Genomic DNA, 24429 nt, shown 5'->3' on the forward strand with positions numbered 1-24429 from the left:
ATCACAGTGATACTTTTCAGCATAAATTTAAATTTCTGTCTCTTGCAGGCTGTTTATCATCTGGAGAAAGAACAATAGAGTCCTTTATGGCAAATACCGACAGCACAGTTAGAGATTTCATTTTAAGTAAATGTCATTAAAAGAACACACCAAAGAGCCGATCAGAAACTATCCTTTCACTGAAATGGTCATGTTTATTCAACTCACCATGGCTTTGCACCAGAGGCAGCGCCAGTCTTGCAAACGTAGGACACTGCCACAGGTTTTATCACACACAGTGCATTTGGCACTCACGGGCAGGTTTCCTTCCAACCACTGATGCGGCATCGAGATCTGCAAATGGTACAGAGGGAGAGAAGCAACATGGACTTTCCAGAACGCAACTCAAGAGTGCAGGATGCACTCTGGAGGCAAGTCTTTATATGCACCGTTTAAGGACAGCAACGGCAATTTCTAGAAAACATTTGAGGACCTCTTTTGGCGTTTTACATCACGCTCAAGCACAAAGAGACAGGGTGATTTGCCGCAGGCTACTTGGGAAACACTGACTTGCATCAGACATCTCATATGCTGAGGTACTGTTCCAGCCACTCATCTGGGGTTTTTTTTGCCAAAACTCAGACCAGGTTCCCCACGCCTCCAATTATTTAACCTCAACTCCCCTGGGGCCATGGCAGGAGTCTTTTCCTGTTAAGGAGTCCTTGCTACGCTGGTTGGACTTTCCACACAGAATCTCATGCTCTGACAGGAAACGCCTCTCCCACATCGCTAGCACATAAAGGCAGAATCTGCTCTTTGTGCAGTGAGGAAAGCTGTAGAGGACATGCCTCCACATCAAGATAAGGCCAGAAGAGTTAAGACTGACGCCTACCCCATCTTCATCCTCAATGATATCCTTCCCAATGGAGGCCAGAGTTGTCCACTTGCAATTATTGGTTGCCCGCACAGCACACCGCTTGTGGGCTTTAAACTTGCACACTACAGAGGAAAAGAAGAATATATTAATCCTGCCTCAGAACAAGTAATATGGCAGTCTGTACAAAAGCTTTCCCAAGTGACCGTATTTGGCTCCAGAAGAAAGCCCAGGCACACAGTACCCTCGTTAGCACTGCCAAAACTATCAGCTCTAAGCATACTGAGTAAGATGAGCGAGCTATTAATTCCTGCCTTGTCACTTTTGCCAGTTGCTTGTACAAAGCTTAGTTATCACCTTGTTAAATTTGACATGATTTACACAGTCATACACTCCTGCATCCTTTTACATAGTGCGGGTGTAACCTCACTCGCGCTAGAAGTATGAGCAGCCAGGCATGTCTGCCATGCCAAAGCTGAAAAAGAATAACCTCCTAACATTCCAACACTGAACCAGGATGTTCTTACAAGTATGATTGTGCTTATGAACAGGAGTATTCTTATGAATATTCTATCTGATAACTCAGAAGTACTTATGTGCTCACTTCAGAAGCATGAGTTTAATAAGGGATGGGATGGCAGTATTTGGGTATATGGGGAAAAAAAAATCAGCTATATTACCATTGGGTCCTACACTAAAACCAGCATGAAAAAATCATCACATCTATCATCCTGTTACAAAATGCCAAGATCCTGATATTGACTTCTGCAGGAAAATTCTCTGTGAAGCCAAAGGGATTCAGCAGCAAAGGGTTTCAGCATCAGGTCCAGAAAAGACCTCCAGTCTCATACACAGCCGAGAGCTCTCTCAAGTTTATTATACAGCATTTTTCTACATCTTTTTGCAGACTGTTAACAACATTCCTCTTAAATTATCTCTGGAACGTAGCTATATGTTGAGCTATAAAGATGATGCTCCCAAAACAGGAGACAAGAGCACCCTTACCTTCACATGAGAGCCCATGTGACGTGACTCCAGATAGTGCCTCCCGACACACGTTGCAGTACGTTGGCCGAGCATGTGAGCAGGCGTACCAGTTATGCATCCCTGAGAAATGGTCCATGCTGTACTGGGTAGACTGATAAAATAAGTGTATTACAGCAAAGTCTGAAGCAGAGCAACAAGACTCTTTTTTTTCTTAAAAAAAAACCAACTTGCATATAGCAGTCAGGAAAGGCAGAAACAGAACACTTAGACTAGAGAAGAGCAGGCCACATGCAGTTTATACATACTAGCTGTAACTCAGGAAGATCTTTAAGCCAGAAGAGAGTACTTGAAGGAGCCACACCTTCATTCCTGCTCCTGTCCTACCTCCCATCCTTGTCTCACTACAAGTACGTGTAGGGAAATGAACTGGAGAATTTATCTGCTGGAGAGCTGATCTTTCCCTTCCCCATTTTTTGGTTGGATAAAGTTTTCAGCAAGATCAGTTCCCCAACCTTGTTTATTGCATAGCAGAGGAATTCTTGTGCCAGCAAAAGGAAGGAGACAATAGGGAGAGAAGCATTGCGGGGGGGGGGGGGGAAGGGGAAACACAAGACAGCTTCTTTTGGTGGCAGCGCTGGTCTAACTACAGCCCCAGAAATCAAACAGATGCACCGAAGTAGGCAGAATACCAAGCAGGCAAGATGTGAATTAGGACAGGGAGGACAACCGAAGAGTGAAAAGACAATGGGAAGAGAACTGCATTTCATAACCTACCCATACTCTGAAAAGTGCTCTCAAAGTTACCAAGGGAGAGTACACAAAGCCACAAGCATTCTTTGGAGAAACACTTCAGTGTATTTGGGATAGTTTTTACAGTAGGCCTAATGCTATAGCCATTACAGTCAATAAAAACAAGTTCTATTAACTTCACTGGAAGCTGACTCCAATCTCAGAACAAACTGTTAGTTAGGAGAGGAGGCACAGAGTGCAAAGGAACACATTTTCCTATTACCTCAAAATGTTCACGATTTTGTACAGTCTTCAGTGCTGCAATCCAATCTTCCATCTCTTTTCTGTTATCAGCACAAAGGATGAGCTTCCGGCATGGAGTGATAATCTGAGGAGCGAGAGAAAATTCATAGTGTGTATTCTGGGCACGTCAGTGAGAGGCAGCAGGAGAATATGTTATCACTAGTGTAGTCTATTGGAGTATTTTCAGAGGCAATGAGCTGCACAACAGAACAAAAGTTATTTGCACCTTTCAACCATGTTTCTCTTCCACCGTAACACACCTTGATTCCTTCATAAATGTACAGAACCACAGAGATTTCAGCTGTCGTTCCCAATACTGAACTGAGTAAAGAAATCTCTCAGACCCAAATAACAGCACAACACAAATCAAGCACAGAGCAGTAAAAGCTAATATATTACATATGCAGAACTTGCATAAGGTTTTTTAAAGTATTTAATGACTTTTAAAATTGGCAACAACATAAAAACATTTTGCTAACGCCATAATATACCAGTTTCTAGCAATTAATAAACATGCTCTGTAACATCATACTAAAAACCTGTTTAGGGTCACGACAAGCGGGGAGGGAGGAAGGGAGAAATCAAACAAAATAAGCAATCTGGAAGAGAAAGCACTGTATTTTGAACCCTCATGTTTCCTGAGGGCTTGTTCTGCATTTATTACATAAAAGATATTCCAACAAATGTTCCACTAGCAGCTTGACGTTGTGGTGAGTTTGCCTTCCTCTAAAAATATTCTCCTCAGTGTGTTTTTACCCTGGGCTAATTCCCATGCATTAGTAGCTCTGCGTTAAATAAACAGCTCAGTGTTTTAACAAACCAGTAGAAGACATTTCGGGTGGCCGCAGCTCCCCTCTGCCCGGGAAGGCAGACAGTCTCTGTGTACCCCACCACCAACGCTCTCCCCTTTTGTCAGAGGGCGGCAGCAGAGAGAAATAAAAGCTCTTCAGAGGACCACGTCTGCTGTCCACAGGGCTGCCCGTTCAGCTGGGCTCCAGACTCAATCATAAATCAACATTTATTCTTCCTAAGACAAAAGCCTTTCTTCACCACACTGCAGTTATCTTACTAACACTGTCGCCCCGTGCACACCTCTGTACTGATTTCCATCCAACTGACTTCTTAAATTAAACCAATACTGAAGTGTTTGCAAGATCTGGATTTAAGAAAAGCTGCAATGAGGTTGAGCACCATTAACAAAAAATCAAAAGGCTCCACTTTATGTCAACTCTAAAAACTTCCGGCAGCCCAGGCTCTCCTGCATCTCTCTCCCTCTATATTCTGTACATGAAAAAAATTGTCTACATCACCTGCTTTCCCAGCAAATTGTACCCTAATATCTGAAATAACAGATTATAGGACTGTGTCAGGTTGATGAAGCCCATGTGGCTCTCGCAAGCATGCAAACGAAGTTTGTTAATGAACGCTAAAAAACCACACACATCACCCCAATACGTGACCCCTGTTGACTACCATTTTCCAGTCTGTTTCTTGCTTTTCTCATTATGATTCATAGAACAGATTAAAAATAAAACCCTCTGAAGCTGAACACGAAACTTGATATCGAAATCCATCAGAGCATCCACTAAGAAATGTGCGTGTAATATCAATAAAAAAGATACACCTGAAGATTTCTGCTTTATTTTAAGCTCTTCAATTTTCAAAATATATTTCTTTTCATAGGATAGACTGCAGCATTTACCTGCGATAGCACTAGCTTCACCCAGAAGCTATATACCTATACCTAGAAAAGGGCACTACGGCCACATTAAGTAGGCAATGGAGTTAAATACCTTTTTAAAGCAGGGACTGGTCATTCATATTAGAAACAGAGGTTTGGCATGGAGCACTCTTATCTTGGACAAAATGACCTGATCTGTATCAATTGTAAGCAAACAGAAATAAATATTTACAATTTTCTAAAAATAAAATTTTGAGGAATTCCTTCCTTCTTCCCTGACTTTTCCTTTAAACAATTCCAGCTCTGATAAAATTTGTTCCCAAAGAAGGTAATCACAGGAGTCTTTCTTTTTCCTTGGGAAAGTGGAGAAGTGGGCGGTTAACTGTATTTCCATAAAAAACTCCGCTGTGTAGGGATGGCTACCCTAGAGAAACCTTTTACGGAGCATGAAACACTACTGCAAAAATCAGCGTGAAGTTAGAGAAGAAGGAGCAGCATCTCTGAAGTCCTGCTTAGAGGGAGCAGCTCTTTCCCTGGAAGTAAACCCAAGTTCAAATAATTTGTTCAGACAACGCAGGGCCTCACTTTTTTTCTGGCAGCAAAGCCAAGAACATCTATAATTGCATATGTGCAACAGTGCTCTATGTAAAGTCCAAACATCCCAGGATGAAGCATCCAAGGACCTTTCATCGCTTTAAAACCAGCCGGTTTTTATAAGGAACCGCCAGTTCCTCCAACAAGCCACTGGCACACTCTTGGGCAGTGGGGAAAAATAATTTAAAACAGTTGATAAAATTAATTTATTATCATCATGATCCCATTACAGAACACTCCTATTCAGTGTTGTCTCTGTTCCTATTTTTCTCTCTTTTTTGGAGGAAAAAAAAAGGCAAACGCAAAGTGTATAGTATCATTTTTAAATCACCTTGGAAGACACGATATCTAAAATATTGTCATAAAATACAGAAATGCTGACACTCATTTGATAAGAGTTAATCCTGGATAATTGGAGAGACTGTCCAATATAGAAAATCACTAATTCCTTCTTAAGTCACCTACTGCATCATCTTAAAAATTCCCACATTCAATGTTGGACCATCCTCTGTTCAAAGAACAAAGTTAAAGTTTTTAGGACAAGAGGACAAATAAAGAGATCAAGATTTCATACTTGACTCATCCAGACAAAGAGTCACAGAATTAAAATAAAGGGTCTATTGTGTAACTACAAAACTCCAAATAAAACATAACTTTGTGCAAGATAAATTTATGAAGAGCATTCCCCATTAGTCAGTTCCAAAGCAACATTTGCACTGGGATTTAGTGGTATCGTCACAGAGAGGAAATAAAAGAATATAATCTCAAACCTCACTTGTATTCTAAGGAGGACAAACTGGGACAATTCAGGCTTCCCTGTGAAGGGCAGATAAGATTTTAATGTAACTCGTGTAACAATTCTTTGGGGAAATTAAGAAACCATACAAACCTGTTTTTCTGATTAACATGCAGTGGTGTTACAGTTAAACATTTTAATGAGGATAATTAAGAATCCAGAAACACATTAATAGGGACACTTCCTTCACAGAATAGTTAACAGTTCTCGCCTTTCACACAGCCTCAGACACCCACCAGCCAACACCAGCTCCCTCGTGAGCATCAGACACTCCTGCTTTCCCTGGTCTCTTACCTGCACAGGCTGATGTGCAACAGGCAACCCCACAACACTGCTCCTGAGTAAGGGCAGAACTGAGATTAACAGAAACATGCTCTCACTCACAGGGACAGAAAACCACTTCTCCTACCACTTTTACCTCCTCCTACTCGAGCCAGTAATTTCAACTCCAGACATCCATCCACCTGTTGAAGGATACTAACAGAGGGAGAAAGGCTATTACATACACTGCGCTGTCTAGATGAGACCGATGATCAATCTAACGGGTCACATCAAAAAAATAAAGCCGCCTTGTCGTGTCCAAAAGAAGTCACAGCAATCTTCCCCCCAAAAAGCTGTCCTTTTCTCAGCCAGGGAGTCCAGGGTGCTTGTGCTCAGCTACAGCCGTGATGAGCCAGTGCTCTGGAACACCAGGCTTGGTTATCCCTGTTGGCAAACGTGGCTACAAATGAGCATGGTCCAGCTATTTTTTATGTTCCGGCTACAGCTTTTGACTAACATCCTGGAACAGTATATTCCACAGGATGACGACGCACTAGGTGAAGTAGCATTTCCTTTTACTTGTTCTAAATTTACAAAGCAGTAATGTCATCCAGTGACCTCTTGTTCTCATATAAACGGCGAGCACAAAAACAACGATCTGATGGCTTTTGAGGTAGGACGGGGGCTGCCTTGCTAGGAGTTTAAAAAAAAAACACAACAAAGTTTTAAGATTTATTTATAATCTCATACATTTTTGGCCTGTTTGGGGATTGGCAGAACTTTTGAGTGTTCCTGCCCTGAAACAGCTCAGAATTTTATCTAGATATGAGCAATTACGTAAATTAAAAGTGCTTGTTCTTCCTAAAAAGGGAATATTAAAAGCTGACATACTTTTTTGATCCTAAATGCTATTGAACTTTTGGGTGTGGTTCTTTAGATTTCACTCCTTAGTAGCAACTGGATGCCCAGATACCCATGTGCCCAGAGCTCACCACAAGGTAACTTTATTGAGACCTAAACTGACTGCCAAAGGAGCTCAACAACAGTCATGGAGAAAAAAAAAATGCTGCCAATCCCTCTAAATCAATCTCAAGGAGCCGTAAGGATGGATGGGAAGGGCAGGAAGGCTTAAAGACATTTCAAAGCCTGTGTAAGGACACAGCTTAATTGACAAACTCCTCTCCGAGTATGAAACCCAGAAATATCTTTTGCGGGAATTCTGGTGACAATCAACTACCCAGCAGGTCACCCCCTTTGCAGACAGTTATGTGCCCTCTATGCAGATGAGTCATCTCAAATCTATCAGAGAAATTCTCAATCTTCAAGCTTGCTCACTCTAAACCTAAAAAAAAATCTAAATCTGAAAAAATCCACGCCTTCTTTGGCTGTCTTGTGCAAATACTGATGCTCCCCTGACACTTCTCCAAAATTTAGCTTCATCTCCTCTGTTCTACCTCACAGAGCACATGCCCTTTTACCAGCTGTTAACCCCCACCCCTCGTGTTGACCCCCAGCTCCCCTGTCCAAAACTAACACCAGTTTACTGACATTTCAAATCAGGCCAGCTGGCAAATGACAGAGCCAACCGAAGAAAATTTCTCATTTCACATTCTAAAAATGGACTGGATGTCCCTGGATGTCCTTCCCCAATGAACAGCTGTGAATAATTGGATTAGAAAGGCAGCCCAAAAAAGACTCCTTATATTAGACCAAATTTTAAATAGAAATCTGCTATACTTCACCCTTTGGTGTTTTGCTGTACTGAGCAACCTTCCTCCACCCAACAGCCGGAGCTTAAACTTCATTCTCTGGTCTTGCTGCCATCAAAGACAACTTTATCATCTCTGCTCACTTCCTCTTTCAGCATTTTTTGGCTGCCCAGAAACTTCTCAGCAAAAAACTGACAGTCTGGCCAAACATGCGTTGGGACTGTTTGTTATCACAGTAGATCTGGTGAGCTCAGTGACCACAAAAGATGGCAAAACAAGTTAAGATCACACTGGCCCAATCACGGAGCTGGCTGAAGAAATGCTGCAGGGCGAGACGGGGCGGGGGGGACATACAACTTTGCTAAATATAGCTTTTCTGATGTGATACATTTCTCGGAGTGGCCAAAAGCGGGTGCGTGAGAACACCTGCTCGTTCTGACTGCTTCCTTTTACTCACATCCTGTTCAAATATAGTCAAAGGTGCTAGCCATAAATCCCCCAAAGAGATGCTGGATCATTCCAAACAGCTGACGATTTGGGTACAGGGACAACAGGAATTTCTGGAGCTCAAAAGACCTAGGAACTGCAATCAGAAAAAACAAAATAGCTGTGAGAACGGTGTTGGCGCAGGAAAAAACTTCAGCTCAATCACATATGGGCAAAGGTGAGGAAAACGTCCACCGTGTGTAGCTCATTGCTATGTCTGCTTTTATACATTGGAGTATATTGTATCCCATGAACCCAAAAACCCAGGAAGGAAAATTGGGTGAGATTATAATGAGGACTCAACCTATTTTATCCACTTCAGCTCCTGTTCCAGCAGCGGCGGTAGTGAATTGAACACTGGTATACGTTAAAACGCCTCGCCTGGGTTCATCAGCGAGATTCATGAACCAGCAAAGCCACGGTGTATTTCAAGCACCGTTCCTGAACTCACAGACGGCAAAATGGACTGTTTGGATTAAGCAGTGCTACTCCCTCTGCAAACACACAAGGTTAAAAAGAAGACTGTCAAAAGGAGAGAAGAAAGGAAAATTAAAGTATGACTTTCAGACTCAGTTCTTTACACTTAAAATTTTAAAAGCCTGTCTCATTGATGTTCTGAAACAATTTGGAGCTGAGCATCAGGCCAGCAAAGCCTTAGACAGCAAGTCAGCACGACTTTAGCAGGTCCCTATAGATTGGAAGAGAGAAGTAATACGAGTACCAATGCTTAGACTCACAGGGGACCGAGGCTTACCTTCCTCCACAGACAACACCCCTCTTCCGATTTGCAATTCAGCTTTCACCCAGTTTTGCCAACAAATTCAGACCTGTTAACTCACTGCAGAGGTCAGTTAGATCTCTTTAGAATTGCACTGATTCTCTTTACTAAAATCCTGGATGTTACTCTGAAGGGCAAAGGAAAAAAAAGCTTTTCATATGACACTGGAGGAATGCACCAGTTTTATATTTATTTTGACAGGGCAAGATCTTTATTTCCTGATAAGATCATAGGTCTTCCACCTATGGAAACTTTCATTTCCACCAAATAAAACAAGTCGTTAATGTTCTTATAGTCATGCCAAGTTCTGCCTTTTCTTTTCTTTTCTTTTTTTTTTTTAAATAGCAATAACAAGATTTTCCTCAAAGCCCTAAGTGCCCAACTTTCCGTTTGCACTATACCAGGTATTTTATCCCCAACTTCCACATGGAAGTGTTTTACCTTCATTTTCCATCTGTAAAATTCAGGACAGCTCATTTGCATAGAAAAATAGGTACAGCACATGGTGTGGTGTCTTTAGGACCATTTTTATATTATTGGGTTCATTCATCTTGTAATATACACCTTGTCTGCCAGGGGTTGAACACTATGAGCGCATCTTCTGTGGGCACTGGCGTTGGCACTTATGGCTGCTGCGCTGCACCCGCAGATCAAGTTCAACTCCTGCTGACCCTCCATCTGCGCTTTCTCCCACTCCCTGTCTTCCCCGATGCTCCAGCGGGAAAGCAGACCAGACAGAGTGTTCCCTGGGAAAATTATCATCTCTCATACCAGGGTCACATTCCTACATGCTTCTGGAAACTCTGTTCCTAAACAAGGCACATTCCTCTTTTTGGCAACTGGTAAGAGGAGCACAGACAAGGAGAGCGATTTTAGGATTTTTGCAACCACTTAACAGATGTCAAAACCTAAAGAAGGTCTTTGCCACTGTTAGCAGGTATAAATACAATCCTGGTAATTCATGCATGTTAATCACAAGAGATCTACAGGGATGGAGCAGCACCAAATGGGAAGGGACAGGGCTGCCATGCCAAGTGCCAGAGCATCTTAGCACAGCTCCATTATCCATCCACCCTCCACTTCATGCAGCAGATGCACACGCATCCCTTCTTCATCTGGTTTCCAAAGGATGCAGTCCTGCCAGGAAAAGAGTTCCCAAAGAGAACTACCCTGTTCAGAAAGGGCAGCAGATTTGGGAAGGTAAAGGATATTTCAGAGAAACCTTCCTATTCACTCAAACAGAAGCAAAACCATGAAGAACAGAGGGGCAGGTCAATGTTCCCCAGTGGTAGAGCTGCTGTCTCAGTGGGCTCATACACATCAAGGCTAGCACCTAATAAATCACAGGATTGAGCAATAAAAGACCTTGTCCACGGTAGGAAAATGACCTGTTACTGACAGCTGATTGTTAGTAACAGCTCCTCACAGCCCCCTAACCTCAGCTGTGTTGAAAAGAAGCTGGTAGCTAAAACAATAGAAAATTAATAGCTTTCAACGGCTTGATGAACCCAGGAGCTTTCCACACTGGGTCACCAGGCAAAGACAAGTCCTGTTTCAAGCACCGTAACAGTGAAACCATCACAAGCACCACAAGCAGGGAGACCTCATTTCTGCAAATAATATTAGCAAGCCTCTCCCTGCCTGTCAAAATGACCAGAGTAAAGATGTGCATAAAAAGGAAGTCTTTTCCTTCTAGAGCAACTCCTATGTAAAACTAAACCCATCGTGTTCTCAAATGGCTCCCTGTTTACCGCAGGTTGTTCTGCCTTTGCGTCCTCACCTGGAAGGAGGAGAAGACGCTGGAATCTGCAGTCTTGCTCAGGAAGGTAGATAAAGCACCAACGCAGCAGGAAGGTTAAAAAGAGCAAAGAGATTATCAAACAAAAGCTCCCAGTGTTCAGGCACAAGGGCAGTAACAGACGCTGATTTCAAAGCAGTAAACTTCCCTCTAGAGAAAACAAAAGCTCTTCACAAACAGTTCACCTTTGCTTTCCAGCTCGCTCTCTATCCTGTCTCACGGTAAAATACATAAAAGCTCAGCCTGACCTCTTTCTCTTACAGTAGCTTCATCTTTCTTAAAAACTCCCTGCATATTTTGGGGTCATTCAGTAACGTACAGTAGCAATCGCCAGATCTCTCCACCCACAGCAACTTCTTCCAGACCCTCTAACTCTTCTTCCATGTTTCTCCTCTCTTCGATGGTTTTTCTCCAGATTTTTCCTTCTTTTGTGCAAGCAGACTAATGACCAGCTCCTGCAGGAGGCTGGATTAAGAGTCCTAAAAATCCTTGACATGAAAGGATTTTAAATGACTGTTTTCATTGACTAACAGTGACTCAGAATGGTCTGTTTACCAAAGGGCCTTTTCTCAAGCAGAAAAAAAAAAAAAAAAAAAAACCTGCACTGAAGTCTGGATTACAAACTACTAAAATAGCAAAGTATTTTGAAACTGCATGGTTCTGACAGGAAATGGGGACCGAACTGCACTTAATGAAGGGAGGGGGGAAAAACAGCAGAGAGATTCTGGACATGGCAATTCATGGCTCTACTCCTATTTTCACTTGCTTATAAAGGAAATTCTGACAGCTGCCAATATAAACAGAGTAAGAGCACTAGCGGAGAGCGTACAATTCCTGAACGTGTACACACACATGGGTGTGGAAGAGACGACAACCTCCAGCAAAGCCTGACTTTCTAATGTGTGCTCTAATTTTGTCCAGTTTAGAGAAGAGAGTTTGAAAAGGTGGAAGGAGGAGCCATCCCTTTCACCAGTCCCCCTTTTCTAATCTTTCCCTTCTCCAAACCTTAACACGGCAATCCATGACTGTGTAGAAAGGAGCAAGGTGAGGAACCAGGACAGTTGGTGACTCCCGTAAGTCTTTTTTTGTCCAATTCTGAGAGCTGATGCCTTCCCTCTGGGTCCCTCGCCCCCGTGCTGAGGAAGCAGGGGAGGAAGATCCCCTCCCTCGCTAGGAAGCCCGGTGACTCCCTGCAGCAGACATTCAAGCCCATTTTTCTCAAAGGGCTGAGGCCACACAGGCCAGTTTGGGGAATCTGTGCGAGTGTCAAACCACGCAGGTTTCCCTGATCTCTATCAGCCCAAGCTCGAAGTCCAAGTCTGACTTTTCTGCAAACAAGCCTGTAACAAAAGTTCTTATATTCTTTCTCCTCATAAAAATTAAGTCACATGCTCTTTCTTGATGCTTGTATTTCAAACCAGCACAAATAACCTCTGATCTGGGTTCTTCTTGTTTCAGCAGTGCCTTACAGGCACACAGCTCCTGCCCTGGACACGAGCAGCAGACTTTCTGCCTGACGTATAGTTTCAGCAGCTCTGTGCACTCTTTCAAAACCAAACTCCTAAGAGAAAACTTCACCACATTCTCTCCTAAAAAGCATGTATTTTCACTTAAAAGCACTAATACAAATAATTCAATTTGACACAAAAATCACAGAAGAGGCAAAGGCACTTTCACTTCATTGTGAAATGAATTTGCAGACATCAACAACATACTCTCCCCATCAGGAAGCACCCTCAGCACTTTCATCTTTTGTTAAAGTTCAAGCACTTTGCCCTGTGTTTTTAGGAAAAGTTAATTACCCCAAAATGAAGATTCATGCTATTTCTCCACAGCATCAACAAGCCCTGGGACAATACAGCAAAAATATACAGTCTGAAGGAGATCAGGCAGTCACATAACACTTCACAAGACAGAAACTGGCATCTTTGCTGCTGAATAAAGTCACTACTAAGTAACAAGGTTGTAGTAACAAAAAATTGTAGCACACCTCAGGCTTCCGTTCAGCTGGAGAACGACATCCATACTGCGTCTCAGAGATGACAGCATGCTCTGATTCAGGAGCAACAGCAATTCCCTGTTCCTCAAGCTACCACAACCATTGTCGCCTCCAGTCATGCAAGTGCTCTGAAAGAGAGGTATTACTCTAATCTCAATACTTCCTCTCTCCTGTGACATTGGGCAGGGTGAATCATCAGTTAATAAACTATTTCTTAACTGATGGGTGCAGCATTTCCAACAGCACCGCAGGCACATCTCCCTTTACCCCAATTCTGGAGAACTTATCTACACAAACCCACACAGGAAAGAACACTTGAACAGTGAGTTTGTAATAAACTTATTCCAAAGAACTTGAGCTCCTGATGCTCTGTTATGCTGGCACAGGTGCCGCCTTTCTCAGTGCTGAGTCCAGAAAACTTGGACTCCTGCTCTTACCTTTCACGTTCAATCTTCCTCTAAACTAGTGTCCAGAGCAGCCTACTCCTTCAGAAAAAAACCTAAACAGATTGCTTGACATGCGATTAATAGGATTAATCTCCTCTGTGGTCAGTCTTTCTGAGCTATGTTCCACTTGCTACAAGCTGATTAGCTGTCTGCTTAAGGAGGAGCTGGGATAAGTTTCCTTCTGACGGCAGTGGAGAGGCAGGCGCTGACTGTAATAATATGCTGTTTCCTGTCTGCGGCTGAGCTGAGAGGTACTTCCCAACAGAAAAGGGTTTACAGGAGCCCAGGAGCTCAAGCTCCACCTCTTCCAGTGAAGAGCCTTTAACTACGGAGGAGGGATCAACAGCATGGCTCCTGGCGCTCAACAACGAGCTCTGACCCAGCTTCACTTCCACTAAAGCCTCAGAAAGAAGAAATCAAACTACACAGATCCCTCTCCACAGACAGGAGCTTTCTCCTATGGGATCTCAAAGGTCTGAATAAGAAGGGATGGGAAGCGAATGTTGTAATCCATGTTATGTGAATGAGGGTAAAAGTCCACACCACCACACCACCGTTTGCTAGCAATAACTGGAAAACAGTCACAAAACCTCCATGTAAGAATCATATTGAAACACAAAATATACACCTGGAAAGATCTGATATCCTTCCTAGCCTCCCTCCTGTTGATGACAGGTATTTTTTATTAGCATTAAAGAACATATATTTTAGATTTTTTTTCCCCTTTAGCTTCATACAAATCCTGCACAAGGCAAGACAGGGTCAACGAACTGATAAGGAATCACTCCATCAGCTTGCCAATGGCATTGAAGGCAGCAGCTTCACTGAGTTGGCATCTTGTAGAAAAGAGCAGATCTTCAGCCAACATACCAACTGGATGAGTAAGAATTTGTTGCCCACACAAACACTTACAAAAATGGGCCTAAGGAGATGACCCAAAGTCCTTTCAAAGACTCTTGAGGGGATAGCTGCAGTGGCAAAGTGCTGGCCTGAGCAACAGACAATAGAGCGACCGGTGCCCCCCCAAACCTTAGAGGCTTCATAGGGGAGAATGGGCACGCTGGATGGTTCAGGGCCACGACACCAGTAAAGCAGTCATTTTGAGAGAAGTATCTCCAAAACCCAGGCCTTCTGGCACGATCCAGAGAAAAAAACTATTCCAGGTTCAAAGTATGAAACTCATCCTCATCATGTATTTTGTTTTAATGCTCCTGAAGCAAATGCAGGCTAATGCATTAGACAGGCACATCAATCAATCAAGTTACTGGGAAATTGCACTGTCCAAGAAAAAAAACTGTTCACGGAAACAGATGAAGTCCCACTGGGAAGAACCAACATGCCCAGTGTGATCCCAAATCATCTGCTTTTTAGAAACCACAAGAGGTTTTGAGGGTACAGCTGGGAAAGCTTTGCTCAGAAGTTAGGGTCAGGCTTTGACCTCACCCATCCAGTGCTGCTGGTCTCTATTTCATAAGAAGTACAAATGTAGGCACACGCTGACAGCAAGAATCCAGGCTAAAAGATGACCAGTCTCTTTGAAATAAACAGGTCTGAAGTACCAGGACAACATGATTATCATTGAGTTTGTACCACAGCAGATCCTCTCTAAGGCCCCATGAAAGACAGCAGCCCTAGGAAAATCCACTGGTGAGAGACCTACAAACCAGGTACTAAGGGATCATATGTACAAAGAAGCAGTCACAGCCCGGGCATCCCGAAAGAATTTACCTTGTAGACGTATGACTTAGGAGGACAGAGACAGCAGAGATGTGACAACCTGCAAATATTACATATACAGTCCCCCTGAGAGAGGAGAGGCCTGGCATGGGGCTGTTAGATGACTTGTTCCCGGAGGCTTCCTGCTAAATAACTCTGCAGCCACACTGCCTGACCTAAAGGAACAATAGCTAAACATAAAGCTTTTCCTTACACCTCTCAGGGGACGGAGCTGTACAACATCTTAAACTCAAAGATGCCCCTAGTCACTTGCTCCCAGCCCATTCTATAATCACATACCTATTAACTCTGGGTAGCCATCCTGAAAACTATCCCATTGCAAACCGGATATACTTACTGAAGAAATCTATGCAAGATCAACTAAGTAAACAACGGCAGAACCTATATTACACACTCTTCCTTTTAGAGGAAGAGCTCTGTGTCTTAATACTCACTTTTCTCGCTCTGCTGCCTGCTGACAGCAGACAAATTAGCTGTCAGACTTATGTCCTATGTAAAAGGTTTAGTGGCAGCTCTATTTTTTAACCTTATTCCTCTGTTTACTCAACATAATCTTTGTTGGCTCCATGCTCTGGTTTTCTTCTCTCATGGTGCTGCCTCCCCGTGCTCCTCACTGCCCTTTCACCACTTTCTCCTCTGACTGGTCATCCCTTATTAACTCTCTGTTTTGAATCCATATTGTTCCCCTGAGTGGTTTATCTCGTGTTTTTGTTTCCCGTCTCCTTTGTTAGCACCTTAAGGAGTGCCATTCACACAACCTGACCTGCAGAATCTATACATTAAGAAGTACAGATGCCTGGACAGATTCTGAGTTTCCTCAGAAAGAAACCTTTGCTCTTTCGTAAATCCAAAACTACCAGTCTCCATTGAAGAAAACACAGAAAGAAAAAGAAAACCAGAACATCTGAAACTCCAGAATAACTGTCTCTGCTATGCAAGGCCAAACATTGGATGTTTCTGGTTTAGGATAAAAACTCAATAGTGAGTCCCACTGATTTGAAACAGGAAAAAAAAGCATCAAAGAACTCTGAATTTTAGAAAGGAACCAAGCTGGGGAGGTGGAGGGGGGCAAACAGAGTGCTCTCAAAGATAACGGCAATACTGCAAGGAATCGAAAGCACTGATGGCAGTGATGTGGCAGAACAAACAGCAGCAAGACTAGGCAACCTTCTGATATTCTAAGTGCTTTTATAGCTCATGGTAAACCACAGTCAAACCCCTCTGTAAGACATTTATTGAAAGAGTAGATAGAAATTAAGAGGAGAGATGTTTTTCTTGAAGTTTACCTGAGCCCCGTAGTACAATGATCAGCTGGAGACAGCGTGAGCTGTATCTGCTACTTGAGTCTCAATGTAATCCTATATTTTTTACCTCCTAGGGAAGGCAGGGACTAGCAGAGCCTGATCCCATAGTCATGGAAGTAACTCTTCACTGTTGGATTTGGATGGGGCAATCTGAGAGAGCAAACACACTATTTCCTCCTGTCCCTACACATAGTGTCCCTGACAGAGGTTAGATCTCTCCCAACTATAATAATAAGCAAAACAGTAACAGAACATTTGCTCACCTGAAAAATCAGTCTTTATTTACATATGAGAAAACTAAAGCACGACAGAAGAAAAAATGCTTTACTAACAAGTAAATAACTTCACATTCTTGAAAACGTATCCCCTACTGAAATCACTGCAGAATCCTTCTCTCTGGGTACACACACTGACACCTGATAGCAATATTTACTATCAGACCCAGATGTGCCTCCTACTCGTCCAATTATGGATGCAGAAAGTGTTTTCAACCTTAGAGAAAGTGTTGGGGTTTCATCTGCACATAGGGTGGGCCCCACAGCTGCTTTGCACAGGTACTGAAAAAGCAAAACTTTACAGCTATGTAACAGCAATATCCTTTGCTAGATGTTTAAAGCAGTGGGTCACTACTGCTGCAGCACAAGGCACGCTGCTCAGTCTTGGCCACTGCCTGCAGGTCACCATCCTACAGGATCAGCTTCCTCCCTTCACCTGGATTGCTCCCTGCTTCACCTTGTCTTAGATCAACACAGCCTCCGTTCTCCACACCCTCCTCTCTCGTCCCTTTTGAGCCCTGTGGAGGATGCAGGGAGGTTATTGCTGTTACCCAACTCCCAAGCTCACACTGCTGCTTGACACTCACCCTGCGTGGCCGCTGTTACTGGCTTTTTTCTGCACACCAGGTGTTTCCCCCAAAACGGAGCTTGCAAAACACCTGCCTCTCAGAAATCCAATCATCTTTTCTCCCTGTTACTAGCCTGGAGAAAATGAAGCAGCGACACAACCACGTTTCCAGATTGCAAATATTTAGTGAATATTTCACATCTAACAAGCATCCTAAACCAATTCCAGTTATTGCTGTGCAACTTCTTTTTGTTTCTCCTTTTGCTTTGCCACTACATACAGTGTGCATATATAAACACATATATAGCTACATACTTTTTAGTGAAAGAGGCTACAAAGATTGTTCAGATATTTTTAAACTCTGCAAAAGAGAATGGATGTGGGGGAAAGATGCAAGAAGAATGGAAAATAATGCAAAAAATCCTACCGTGAAGCTGTTGTTGACATTCTTAGTGCTGGATTCTGCCACACTGGCATCCGTCAGATCCACCTCATCAAAAATAATGGACTGGAAAGAAAAAATTCAAAACCCCAATGAATTGTTCATAGAATAGTTTAGGTTGGAAGGGACCTTTAAAGGTCACCTAGTCCAACCCCCCTGCAACGAGCAGGGACATCTTCAACCCGATCAGATTTCTCAGAGCCCCGTCCAACCTGAATTGTTGAATCTGATGTACAAGCAGCAGACCCAAAGGGATGTGCCTGTATACCTGCCTAGAACACCCCATCACTTTTGTGATCTGAGGGAAAGGCCCAGCACCAACACCACGAAGGACTTGGAAGTCAAGGTCCATACACTGGGGCTTGCACTTGCCTGTCTTCAGTCAGTGAACACAATAACTTTCTTTTTATTAAGGAATTATTTAAAAAAAAAATAATTGTAGGCTTTGTTCTTGTGAAAGGAGACAGATTTATATCTAGTTGATTATCAGTGTATTAAACCAGAAGCATGACAGCTCTGATTTGATAAATTCCAGCCTTGCTTGTCTCCTCCATTTTCTCTTTTCATTCATATTTTCTCCCTTCTTTTTCAACTTCTATTGATTCAGAGCCGATTCACTACTAAAATGCACCAAGGGGGAAAAATGTGGAAAAATCAGTGTTACAGGTCAAGACCTTACCTTAGCAGTTTTTGCATAGTAGAGTGTTCTTCCTCGCAGCTTAAAATATCGTCTCTTCCAGCGCTGGAAGGAGCTGGTCTGTTTCATCAGCATCCCCTCTTTTATGATAGTCTACAAAACAAAGAGGGGAGAGGAGTGAAGCACACATTGTATTTACAGGCATCTTTTACGCTCTCCCACTATATACCCGTACCAAAACAGACCGGAGTTTGAGATCAATAATCTTAGTGCCCTCTGCTGGAAGTGCTTAAAAAATTCATTCAACATAAATGAGTGAATTTAACGAGATTAAACCGTCACCATGCATAATCCACACTGGGGTGAGGTTTTATCCTTGTCTCCAGTGCTATCACGATACCAAAAAAGATAAATACCTTATGACTGAATGAGCATTTCAAAGTCTAACAATGACTCGGGGAGCATAACAGTTAAACTCACTGAGGTCAGATTTCAGCTGTGGGTAATTGTGCCTTTCATTTAATTGGCATTTGATGACAAGCACATATGCACCACAGTATATTTGTCCCTATATCCAGCTCTGCCTTGTGAAATTATCAGCATCTACCTGGGACAGAGCTGGCAAGCTGCAGGCCCACGGGGTGAAGAGTGAAACCAGAGCGAAGAAGGAGCTATATCCAACTTCAGCATTTGGTATTCTTCAGATAGTCTTGGCCCTGCCTCAGTACTCTCTGGCTGGCTGCCATTTCCCAGGGCCGGAGTGCCAAAACCGTCTACGCACACTGCCTTTTTTTTTTTTTTTTTTCTTTAACTGCTTTATAACTAGATCGACATACCAGCATACACAGTCCCATATGCTCACTCACATACTATGCATACATAGGGGTATGTATTTAATCCACATGCACTTCATTCTACTTCGACAAATACATTTGATTCCTTTGCCCAGGACAGATTTTGAATACCAACAGCTACATGAAAATAATCTCAAAAACTGTAGCTTAGAAAGAAAAGGCAGAAAAGGCAGAGCTGAGGGATCAGACTCAATTTACTGATTGAAGATATTGCCCAGAAACTGCAAATGGTGCTTTCAGGCCTCAGTACGACGAGAAACCCACTTTTCTCCCCAAGAAACAGCCCCCAGGAACCCACTTCTTGCTGAGAGAGCCGGATGCGATAAACACACAGTTAAAACACAGGAAACAAATGGTCCAATAATCTTGTAAGACAGGTTATTCTGTATCTTGATGCCAGGAAAATGACACAACTTTAACATACCAGAGGTCTCAGTGTAACTCAGGTTTGTAACAGAGTCAGGTCACCGATGAGTATCAATTAATTAGAAACACAGTATTACATGTACACTGCCAGGCTACTACAGAGCACAGAATAAATACTCTTCCTGATCCGCAGGGTTTAGTTCATTTTAGATATCCTTTCCAGGGCACTAAACTTGCTTTTAAAATGCTATATATATTTCTAATGTGGGTCTTTCCTTTTTGAAACAGCTGCAGATTTTAATACTTTCCACACACACTGGCCCTTGCCAAGCTCAAAGTTTCCTCAAAAAGCACTTGGAAAAAAATTGCTGACTATAAGAAGAAACATCCATCTGACAATACATGCTCTTCTCTCGCTAGATTGAGCCATCCTCAGACTGGCCCAGGAGATCATAGGGCCTGGACCACCATGGCGATGCCTCTACTCCCAGATCAGCTGGGGAAGAGCAGGCTCCCACATACCCCCCAATCTGAAAGAGAGCCACCGGCCATAGGAGCCAGTCTACACCATCCTCCACAGCGTTGGGAAGGAGAAAAGGGTGAGAGCTCCCCTACCTCCTCCAAAAGAAACATCAGCTACCTCAGAGCCTGGGACCTGGCTGAGTCGGAGGGCAGGCAACCCCAAACATCACTCTCTGTTTTCCAGCTCTCTCTTTCACAAAGCCACCTGCACAGTGGCAGAAATACTGTCAGTGCTCAGGAAAACACCAGCTTAGTGCGCCCAGTTCAACCAGGATTCACCAAACTCTGCGGTATTTTCAGCAGAATGAAAAGAGATAACAAAAATGCACGATCGAAGACTAAGCTCGTATCAAGAAGTGGGCATCTCCCTCACCAGCTCCCCACAGCTCTGAAAGACATTGTGGTACCCGTTTTCCACAAGCCACGGCAGGGACACAGCACCAGGAATACACTGAGAAGCCGTAAGCATCTGGGAGCAGCTTTAGGGTCCACACAAGTGAAACACAATATAGTGATACCCAGAAACAAGCTTTTAAACTCACTTCGAGCTGGTGCTATGCAAAGAATCTGAAACTCAGCCACGATCTTAACCTGAAGCTTCAGCGTAAGAGAAAATGGAGTTCAAAGACTGACTCAACAGCATCCCTTGCTGAAACGACCCCGAAGCTGAGGCCAGAGCTGAGGGCGCTCATCTGGAATTGGGAAAGGTGCATTCAGGCTCCTACTCTGCCATGGACTTTTTAGGAGATCCCAATAAGGTCATTTTCACTCTGCCCGTCTCCATCTCCCAGCTGCCAAGTGGAACAAACAGCACTGCCCAACTCTGCCTAGTCCTCCTAGTATATATGTCTATCTGATGAGTTACTTTAACCTCCAGCACCTGGGTATCAAAGAGAAACGTAAAGCAACAGCATCTAAATTACCATGCCAAAGAAATCACACATTTCTGCAGTTCACCTTCTACGGGGGAGAAAATGTGAAAGCGTTAAGACATTTTCCAGATTAAGACAGAAACATGGAGAGACCTTTTGCACTCCTTGGACAAAACCACATAGTTAAAAAATGAGATACAGAAAGTAGCTACTTAATTTTGCGAAGCCCTGAACTGAAGTCAGAGAGGAATTAAAAATCCTGGGGAAAACTCCCAGAATGCAAAGCCCTGAGATATCAAGTCAGCCAGGAATCTGATCAAAAAATAGCAACTTGCAGGAGGAACTTTCAGAGCTCTGTTGCTACGCTTGTTCACAGATATGCTTAACCCGGGGTCAGTCAGAGCCCCGCGCTCCCCAGGCTCGCTCAGCGGCCCTCTGGCCACTCAAACTCTTGCCCAGCCCACCAGAAGAGTAACTCGCAGCAAAACACCGCCTCTGCTTTGCCTGGGCTCCCCTGGCCCCCCAGCGCCGCATGTGGGGCGTCTCCCCACACCTCAGCAGGGCTCACTCACCTCTGCACAAGACGTGCATTCCTCCATTCCTCTTTTTAAACACAACCCTCTTTTTTTTTTTCTTTTCTTTTTTTTTTTTTAACCGAAAGGCAACAATCCCAGAGGTCACTTTGCCCCTCCCTATGTAGCAGTTTATGTCATTTACCAGCCTCTGTCTCTAGAAAACCTCAGCGCTACCTAAGCGAGACATGAAAGGCCAGCGAGAAGCGAGCTCTCGCGTGCAGGCACTGCTCACAGAAAACAAGCCTCTGGTTGAGAGCTGCCCATCTCCGCACCAGAGAGAGCGGCTGTTCTATTTATAGGCACACAGCTCAGTAAAGAGTTTGGTGGGTTTGGGCGGAAAAGGCTGGAGATAAGATCAAGATGACTTTATAAAATGATTCAGGCATTGCTGCCTTTCTCCTCCTCTATTTTAATTTTACAGCCAAAGGACTTGCTACTTGCAGAGGAATGCAGCTGAAGAAAATTAACTGGGGAAAGGACCTGACAGCAAGCAACATCGAATGAAATAAAAAGGGGGAGCTGAAGTTATTTCTGCTCACCAGCCTCTCTCTAGCTTTTTTAATCGAAGATCTACTCTGATCAGATTACTAGCCATGTAATACATCATGACAAAAGTGAAATTATTTCTCCCATAACAAAAAAAAAAAAAGAGAGTTAAATCTGGGTTTAGTGTCATTTATTGGATCCTACGGGAAAAGCTACTGCCCTGAAACATCATGAGCTTTAATTACATGCATCCTATCAAGGATAAATATAAAAACTGTTTGTGATGGAACTATCCAGACTGCTTCTCTCCAGCATGGTGTCCTGCGGCATGGCACTCCATGGGCAGACAACACTGAAAAGATTAAGTATCTTCTTGGATCAAGCCTAAGTTGATGTGCTACTCGTTTCAACCGTGACGTCCTTTAATCATATTCCAAAACAGTGTAAAAAAGTTTACTGAACAAATCGACAATTTAAAGCAACACTGCACATCACAGAGAGTCCTAAGTGTCTCTGCAAAGAACACGATTAGACTGCTGAAAGGCAGGGCCTAGGAAATTTCTAGTGTTTTCAGTATTTATATCTGGCCTTGAAGAAAAGCGACTTCCTGCAGAAAAAAATATTCAGTTCATGGCAAGCAATACACAACCCTCCCCCCGACTCATCCTCTTTTTAAATTTTACATTTAGGAAGGGAAATACTATGTTCTCAGACCTCTTCTGTCAAAAGCAGGTACAGGGTTTAGACCTAATCCTGAACTGTTGAAAGAAAAGTTTTGCCACCAACCTCAACGGGAACGGTTTCAAACAACTCAGGGGACTTTAATTAAGGACTTAAAACAGGGAGAGCCTTGTGCTTCAGAGCTTCCCCTTCATGTAGTCCCACCTTGTAAGAACAAGAAGCCAAATGCCTTACAGTTGTCATTCACAAAAACAGCAAGACACGGCCCTATTTTTTGCAGCGTGACTTGTCTGATGTGTCTCTGAATCCAGTAGGCCACATCAGGAGATCTGAGAGCCAGCCTACACTGATTAAATGCTTTCTATACTGATAATGTGGATGATTCTAGTAAAACGTTACGAACGATCATGTCAGATTTCAGCTGCTTTCAGAGCGCATCCCTTTTTCTCCTGCTCGCTATATGAAACACGGGAGTAGCCCATCCTCTCCTGAAGCTTAAGCCTCTTGCCCCATTTGGAAATAGGGCCCTTGATATAACTAATTTCCTAATCTGGAAAACAAGATCCTATTAGGCAGGCTGAAGGCAACTGTCAACCCAGCTGTCAGGCTGGCAAGTGTCCTTTGGCACAGGGAGGATCCAAACTGTGTTCGATATAGACAGAGGAAGAACAATACAACCTGTTTTACAGTTGAGATCATGAAATATTCTTAGGGGCAGTTATTCAGTGCAGCGTATCTGAAACAAGAACTTTACTCCACTGATATTGCTTTCCAATGCAGAAAAAGAACTGTATAGAAGGTAAAAGCAAAATCATTCACAACTATCTCAACAGCAACTAAAGAATCTCAAATACCAAAGTTCTCAACATCTGGATTTCTCTGTTTTCCATGTGTCTTCAGAATGTAAAAACTTCGGGGCACACAGAGTCTTTTTATTTGTATGTACTATAAAACTCTGAGCAGGGTGCTGATGCCAAACAACAAATAACTGACTCAAGAAAGCACCAAATGCCCAGAAAGGAGAAACCAAAATGAAAAAGCATATGCGGAACTGACAGGCTATCTTTATATATGCTTACTAAGGAATTTTACAGGCAGTTGTTCCCCAGGGACTAAGCAACTAGTCACTGACTTGGAGTAAACTGTGGCAAAAAAGATGGGAGTAGATCTGCAGCCCCTTAAACATGGCGAGATAGTCTTGCCATGCCAGGGCAGGTACAAATCTGGAGTGCTGTACCTTGTTGTGGGTAAAACAGTTTTAGCAGCTGGTTTCCTAAAAGCTCTTTGTGGTCATGAATACGGAACTCATAATTATTTAGAAATCAAATGAAAAACAGTAAATCTGACAAAGAAACTAGAGGAATAAATCTAACCAACCCCGTAGAACAAGACAAGAAAGGTCAAAAGGCTCAGGGTTAACAAGCTAATCCGAGAGCAACATCCTTCCACCAGACAGTGGTCACACCCTGCAAATTAACTCCAGGAAGCTTGGAGGGGGAAATCTGGATCAGTAAAGCAATTCGAAGCACTGGACACACAGAGAGCTACACAAATCTATAGGGGAGCACAAGAAATTTACAGGCTGTGTAGTCCTGTTTGGGAATTCTATATTAAATGCGCTTGGCTCCTGCAAAACTGAAAAATGCATTAAGATTTCTTCCACTGGCATGAAAAGGAACAAGCCATTATC

At 43.1% G+C, this 24429-nt stretch overlaps 1 protein-coding gene across 1 annotated transcript in view; it reads right to left on the reverse strand.

The window, feature by feature from the left end:
- Positions 1 to 24429, reverse strand: part of DGKD (diacylglycerol kinase delta) — a 61049-nt gene that overhangs the window by 26521 nt on the left and 10099 nt on the right. The window contains exons 2-7 of the mRNA XM_074154064.1: positions 18426 to 18536; positions 17732 to 17812; positions 2853 to 2957; positions 1859 to 1991; positions 872 to 978; positions 208 to 333 (exon numbers count right to left, since the gene is read on the reverse strand). Coding sequence (XP_074010165.1) covers positions 208 to 333; positions 872 to 978; positions 1859 to 1991; positions 2853 to 2957; positions 17732 to 17812; positions 18426 to 18536 — 663 coding nt within the window. The remainder of the gene's footprint in view (positions 1 to 207; positions 334 to 871; positions 979 to 1858; positions 1992 to 2852; positions 2958 to 17731; positions 17813 to 18425; positions 18537 to 24429) is intronic.

This window comes from Numenius arquata, chromosome 9, assembly GCF_964106895.1.
Source record: "Numenius arquata chromosome 9, bNumArq3.hap1.1, whole genome shotgun sequence".
Lineage (NCBI taxonomy): Eukaryota > Metazoa > Chordata > Aves > Charadriiformes > Scolopacidae > Numenius > Numenius arquata.